The following is a 7,583-nucleotide window of genomic DNA, read 5'->3' as shown; positions in this document are numbered from 1 at the left end:
TAATCTTCCCTAATTTTTCATCGTCCTTCTTCTTCTTTTTTAGGGGACCCACACAATCACTTCTCCCTTTCTTTCCACTCGGTAACACGTTGAAATTTTCTTCTCAATTGAACAATTTCAGCCGTCTGATTACATATTCCCTTTGACTCGGATCCCTCCCCTTTCTTTCCACTTTCCACTCTGCTTCCTGGTCAACTCCTCCAATCCATCGTTATAATCCCCCACCCCCCCTCCTCATCCCTCATCACTTTCTCTAATATCAAACTTAGAATTTCTCTACCATTCAAACAAAAAAAAAAAAACTCACAATTTCTCTATCTAGGTCTATACCTATACAGTATCATCCATGGAGCTCCAAGAAGCTGCCTCAGCCGGCTTGAAGAGTATGGAACATCTGATCCGTCTCATCTCTCACCAATCTCAACAACCCCAACCCTCAGATCATTTGATGATGAATTGCAGAGAACTCACTGATTTAACCCTCTCTAATTTCAACAAAGTCGTCTCCAATTTGAACCGGACCGGCCACGCCCGTTTCCGTCGCGGTCCGGTTTACCCTCATCCTTCTTCATCTCCTCAAACCCCAACCCTAGGTTCGGCGAGCTCCGGTCAAAATCAGAGTCAGGCGTTGACTCTGGACTTCACAAAACCTAATCCGACGAGTTCAGATAAGCCTGACAGCGCCGAGATGGTGGTTTCAGCGAGTCAACTCACAAAGGAGACTACTTTGAGCATGTCCTCGACAAACTCGTCGATGTTCATGTCGTCGATCACCGGCGAGGGGAGCGTATCGAACGGGAAGCTAGGATCGTCATTCTTCTTGGCGGCTCCTGAACCGGCCGTTTCCGGCGGGAAACCACCGCTCTCGGCGTCGCATAAGAGGTGTCGCGATGATCACTCACAAGACGTCTCCGGCAAAACGTCCGGCTCAAGCAGCTATCACTGCTCTAAGAAGAGGTATGTGGTGTTTTCACCTCCGCATTTAAATACAAAAATGTTCAGAAAACTATATATATTTAATTATTTAGAGGAATTGTCTTTTATTACTCTTCAAATTAAATATAATTAAATTATGTGTTTATTAATTTCAGGAAATCGCGGGTGAAGAAAACAATCAGAATCCCGGCAATTAGTTCGAAAGTCGCCGACATTCCTCCGGATGAATACTCGTGGAGGAAGTACGGCCAAAAGCCAATCAAAGGATCGCCATACCCACGGTAATACACAACTACCACTACTATATGGTCAATCGCCATCTGACCGTTGGTTTTGTTATAAATTTGATCATGCGTATCTGACCGTGTGATTTTGTTATTTCAGGGGCTATTATAAGTGCAGTAGCGTGAGAGGATGTCCCGCGAGGAAACACGTGGAGAGGGCCAAAGATGATCCGGCGATGCTGGTAGTCACGTACGAGGGGGAGCATCGTCACTCACAACCTGCGAAGCAGGAGAATGTGGCCCTAGATCTAGGACTCGTGCTCGAGTCAACTTAAAATAAAGTGGAAAAAAATTAGAAAAGCAAAAAGTAGGGCTTCCAACCAATGGAAATTTTGGAAGGAATAGACGGCATAATAGGACAAGTAATTGTTTAGATAATTAGATTCTCAATGTAATCATCTGATTAATTTTATTCAATTTTAACTGTTTAAGATTCGTTCTGTCTGCTTTTTGCTTTAATATGATAGTCAATGTTGATAATTGAAATGGTACTGTTGGAAGTTTGAACAGCTCGAACGTGACTCTTGGTCTATATGTTTACTTTATTATTTTTTTTGGTGACTTGGTTGCTTTGAGAAAAGTCTTCATTTAGGATGCTGACTATAAAATAAAATAAAAAAATACTTTGACAATCAAATATATGGGTAAGTTGACTAAATTTAATTAAACGAGTCTAAATGCACAACTCTTGGATTCCCACCCCACTTATCAATTGAGTCCATAAATGGAGATTTATGGGCGAAAAGTCTCAAAATAAATGTCATGTCTGAAATACTCTCTGTTCCATAATAGATGGACAGTTCCTAAGGAAGAAGTAATTATTTACTTCACTTTTTAAAACAATATTTTTCGTATTTATATATGTTATTTTAATTTTAAATTTTAAACTTGAATGTTTAAAATTAAAAAAAACAATTTAGCTACTTTTTAGGGAGACAATGCATATCCCACATATCTCCTTAAAAATTACTATTTCCTAAAAGCGACACTTAAATTGAGACCGTCTTAAAAATTACTATTTTTTAAAATCGACACTTAAATTAAGACGGAGGGAATAATAAACATGTCCAAACTCTAAATCATAAATTTTTTCTAATTATTTTTTTAACAAGATTAAACAAATCATTTTGGAACAACCTTTTGAGTACTTTGATTTTACTTTTTTTTTTTTTTTTTTTTTTAATATCATTATGAAAGATTCAAAAAAATAATAACTTTAACTAAATAAAATTACACTGGTTCTATAGCTTTAGTAACTGATACAAAAAATTAATAGCCATATGATTTGTCATTTACCAAGTGACACTTATAACTATTAATGTATAGGGAAATAATATTATTGACTACTTTAATACCCCAACTTAAAACAGACAGAATTAAAAATATGACGTGTTATTATAAAATTTCAACTTATATAAATATCATTACTATTCTTGTTTGTTTCCATAAAATACGTAATTTTCATTTCTTTATCTTCTCAGTTTCCATAATTCCTTTTTCTTATCTTTTCAGTTTTCCATAATGGTATCATCTTTTTTTTTTGTTTTCAAAGCAACTTTCATGATACTCAAATATAAGAATTTGATTGGTACAAAATTTAGAACAAAAACCGCAAATTTTTTCAAATTTTCAATGCTTTGCAATTTTTCTATAAATTCCTTTCTTTATTTTTGTTTATGGAGTTACATAAATCATTAGTTTTGATCATTTTAGTAATGAACAAATGCCTATCCAATTAGATGCAATCTTAAGTATCTATGCCTTAGAAAGATAGAATGTGATGTACACATAAAACACATATATAATTTGATATATACGGTAATTGAAACTTTCATTGTCAATAAAGATACTATATTAAGATGAAATATAAAAAATGTACTATAAATTTTCAAATAGCTAATTACTTGATCTTATTATATTTGACACACAGGTAGCCGCGGAGACTCAGTGAAGTAGTAGGTTTTTATTTTTTGGAGTAAATAGGAATACTCTTTTATTGGATACGGATTCTCTCATGGGGACATCTCTCTCCTGCTATCTCCAAAACTAATATGAAAGCTAATATTAAGACAAGTCATTTGCCACATCTCCCTCTCCCTCTTTTTCTCTCTCTCTTTAAGTCTTATATATATATACAAGACCAAAATTTTCTCTTTCCTTTCAGTAACTTTCATGTAATTAACCTATCCATAACCTACCCTTTCTCTTAGATCGTGAATCTTCTTTGGATATTGCGCTCCTGATTTTGTATCATCTTCAAAACCAATTATTGAGGTTTTAGGTTTTGCTCAGTTCATCATGGAATAATCATAAATATATGTCGAGTTAAAAAAAAAATCGGAACAAATTAATAAACCAATAAATCAATCAAGGAATCCATTGGGTCTCTTTGAAAATTAATTAAGGTTTTAGATTTTGCACCATCTATTATTATTATTATTATTGTTTCCAGGCACAAGTTATTAAAAAGGGAAGAAAAAAAATTTGGTTTTAGTATCTAAGATTTAGAGAGAGAGAGAGAGAGGTTGAGAGGATAAGGAAGGGGAGATGTAACAAATGATGTGTCTTAATGAATGACGTGTCTTAATATTAAAATTCAGATTAGTTTTGAAGAGAGCAGGATAAAGATGTCCCAAGGAGATGATCCCTAATTTTATTTGTCGGGGTAAATAGGAGCACTCTAATATGTACAATATCATTTATTGTGGTTGTTCGCGTTTTGTCATTTATGTCTTCCTTTCTAATGAATCAAAAACTCGCAAATGGTTATTTGTATATAATTTTAGATATTTTAATTATAGAAACCGCAAGACTAAAATGTGTGACAAAAAGAAAAAACAAGTGAATGCATTTTTATTAAAAATGAGGGACATCAATGTATATGTAAATGAAGTAATGATGATTGTACTACATTGGTAATAATAAAAAATTATGTTACACTTGATTTCCTATAGTGACAATGGGAAAGAATTTATGGAATGGTTATATTGGCATGAAATTGAGCATTTATATAGGTTATACCTAAGGAAGATGGACTATGCTACATCTTTAGATTAATGTAGTTAGGTAAATGGTCCATACCTACTGAACATAATCTATGATATTTAATTAATTTCATGTGTTGCAACATACAATTGAAGGACCTTGATAGGCCATGCCTAGGGAAGATGGTTCATACCACAACCTAGTTTAGGTGGTTGAACCAATATATATATTTTTGGAAGGTATGTTTCATAAGATTTGAGTTTTCAAGAGTACGACTAAAAATGGTCAATGTTAAAATTTTATATAAGTTTAAAAAAAATACAAGTAAAATTAATTTTCAAACTCTATATTTTGAGACAACCCTTTGGCTTCGCGTCTAATCACACGTTCATTTATGAGATGTCTCATATCTTTTTGAAAATAAAAAATATAATTAAATAAAAAAATTTAAGACAAAATTGCCCTTTAACTATTTTTTCTCTCTTAATTGATGGTATATGCATATACCATATAAGTTTTTATTTCTATTTTTTTTCGATGTACATGTATATATATAATATATAATATGTGCCCTTTTATATATATATATATACACACACATATCACTTGTTATTGATATATATAATTATATATATAGTTAGAATATAATTAGAAAAAAGGAAAGAAAATAATCCATTACCATAATATTACTCCAAAGAGAGAGAAAATAATATATCTCCAAATAATTTTTTTTTTTTTTGGCAATTAAGAATGTTATTGATATATATATATATATATATATATATATATATATATATATATATAAGTGTGTGTGAGTATTTGTATATGTATATATATTGGGATAAAACTGAGGAAAAAGAAGAAAAGGGAAGAGAGGTGAAAGAGTTAAAAGAGCAATTGTCTTAAAAGTTTATATTTTAAATTTCTATAAAGATGGGAGACATTTCATAAATGACCGTGCTTAAAATTTTGAGCCGGTGTGTGACCCCCTTCTCCCTAATTTCTCAAAATAAAAATTATTTAAAAAATAAAATAAAAATCTCAATAGACATGATCAGCAATTTGGGAGCGATTTTTTGGAGAGAGAAGTGAGAGATGGAAGGGAACTTGAGAGAAAAAAAAAAAAAAAAAATCTGAGTTTTACACCTATTCACTAACAAAATAAAATAAATCATTAATTTTTTCCCTTCATTGTTCTCAAACACATGCTGATCTTTCCTTTTTAAGAACTCATATCCTGTCATACGTCCTTCCATTTTACATTGCTTATACATAAACTATGTTACATTGTTATTTTATTATATTGTAAGTAGTTATTTTGTTGATTAAGGGAGAGGGAGATTCAAAATCTTGTAAAGAGACTGATTAAAATTAGAGTTATACTTTTAATGCTTTTGTTATTTTGATATGACATGATATCAATAATTAATTTAATGATAATATGTAGTGATAGGACCACTAAATAAATATATTTTTGTAATGTAATATAATAGGATTTTTTTTTTTTTTTTTTTTTTTTTTTTTTTTTTTTTTTTAAGTCCTATAATTTTGCATAGGTTTTGACATCTATTTCTTTGTTTTTAAAAAAAAATTAGAGATCGATACTATTTTTAGATATTTCGTTAGTCCACTAAACATTGTTAATGTTAAGAGCCCATTTTTTTTCTAAATTCTAAAGCTACCCTTAATATATTTTCTTCCAAATTACCCTAGCCGACAATTAAAACCCTACCTCTCTATTTTTGTCTCTCTCTATTTAACTCTGATCAAACTGCAAACAATTGTCGTTTTTTTTCCCACGTCATATACTCATTATATATTTGCTTCTTGCTTTTTCATGGAGTCATATTTCTTAATCTATGTAAAAAGAAAAAAAAGGCTGTAAAGAAATTTTCTGTGATGTTTCTTCAATTACTCAGGCTATCAGTTCATTTTGACCACCTTGAGTTTAATGACCATAAGAGCAGCTGAAGTAACGTAAAGGACAGAAGGAGCTGCTGAAGTTGTCATGGGGAATAAGAATATTGTGGTGTGCTGTTAAATAGATTCTGTGTGGAACAAAGATATGATTTTTTTTTTTTTTTTTTTTTTTTTCACAACTCAATCGGGTTTTTATCTCGCCTTATCTCAATATTTTATCCGAGACTAAGAAGCAAATTAAGATAATTTAGCAAAGAGTAACGATACAGTAACACTCAATGAACACCGAAATAGACGTGGCAAAGATTCTCTTATTCACGTTTTTAATCCAAATTGTTGTCCTTGTATTTATTACTTACCCCACTTGCCCTTATTTTTATTGCATAACCCACTTCTTCGAGCTCTCAAATTTTATCAAATCTCTTTCCAAAATTATCTTCCTTATGTATCATATTGGAAATCTTTGAACTACTTAATTTTTTTCTTTTGTCTTCTCTCTTCGAATAAGACCAGACTAAGTTAATAAGCCACCATGATATAGACTAATAGATATATTTTGATGAAATTTAGAAATTAGGGTTTATGTGCAAGATCTTAGAGAGAGATGGATAAATTTTTAAAGAGAAAAAATGATTGCAGAGGAAGAAAATTTAGACCTAAATCCTATAAAGTAAAAATAAAGAAAATTTTCATAGAGAAAGAGAGGAGATGGGTAAATTTTTAAATAGAGAAAAAGTTACTAAATTTGAGAGATGGAAAAGAGAGAATTCAGACCTAAACCCAAATTTGAGAGAGAGTGATGAGGATGTCAATTAGAGAGAATTGGGTGAAATGTGAACAATTTGAGAGAGTTGAGTGAACTGTGAACAATTTGAGCGGGGAGGAGTAAATCGTAGAGAGAGAAAAATGAAGGATATGAAAAGAAGATTAGACTAAACATAAGGGTTTCTTTATCATTTGCATAATCAATTTTTTTTCCAGGGAGCTTTAAGTAGTTTTGAAATTTTATAAAAAGACCTCTTAACCGTAAGGGTGTTTAATGGACCATTTGTTGACTAATAGAAATTCTCTAAAATTAGGATCAATTTCTAATAGGTTTTTATAAAAAAATCAATGTCAAAACTTATATGAAATTATGAGACTTTAATAAAAAAAATACTCAACATAATATAATGGATCAATAATAGTGATGACCTTGTCATGAATTTTACACATTTAACTGATAAATTAAAAATATATTAGATAATTCAATCGATTTTTAAAATATATATATATATTTTAAAAAAGTGTCTATATTGTGCGATTAAATGTGAATAAATGTAAAGTGTCCTCTCTTAAATACATTACTCTTGAAATTATAATATCCTCCTTGACAGATTTATTTTTTCCCTCTCATAACCAACATTATCATGTCTTTTTTTGAGTCATTTTAACATTATTCCACTAGTGGACCAAAAT

The 7,583-nt window shown here is 30.9% G+C and overlaps 1 protein-coding gene across 1 annotated transcript; it reads left to right on the top strand.

Annotated features, from left to right (window-relative positions):
* The first annotated feature begins 222 nt into the window (after positions 1–222).
* Positions 223–1,660, top strand: LOC132285221 (probable WRKY transcription factor 17). The gene is made up of 3 exons (XM_059787390.1): positions 223–957; positions 1,092–1,217; positions 1,321–1,660. The coding sequence occupies exons 1-3, from the start codon at positions 347–349 to the stop codon at positions 1,493–1,495; spliced, it is 912 nt and encodes a 303-aa protein (XP_059643373.1). The 5' UTR covers positions 223–346; the 3' UTR covers positions 1,496–1,660.
* Positions 1,661–7,583: the final 5,923 nt, after the last annotated feature.

Source organism: Cornus florida, unplaced genomic scaffold (genome assembly GCF_030987335.1).
Source record: "Cornus florida cultivar Cherokee Brave unplaced genomic scaffold, ASM3098733v1 CherokeeBrave_3.0.0_Hap2_Chr11, whole genome shotgun sequence".
NCBI lineage: Eukaryota > Viridiplantae > Streptophyta > Magnoliopsida > Cornales > Cornaceae > Cornus > Cornus florida.
This window is presented reverse-complemented; position numbering and strand designations above follow the sequence as displayed.

Bases quoted from the DNA above. Each gene is read 5' to 3' on its own strand.
- LOC132285221 (XM_059787390.1), top strand. From the start codon at position 347: ATGGAGCTCCAAGAAGCTGCCTCAGCCGGCTTGAAGAGTATGGAACAT. The intron at 958-1,091 runs GTATGTGGTGTT...TATTAATTTCAG, and splicing joins TATCACTGCTCTAAGAAGAG to GAAATCGCGGGTGAAGAAAA. The intron at 1,218-1,320 runs GTAATACACAAC...TTGTTATTTCAG, and splicing joins AAAGGATCGCCATACCCACG to GGGCTATTATAAGTGCAGTA.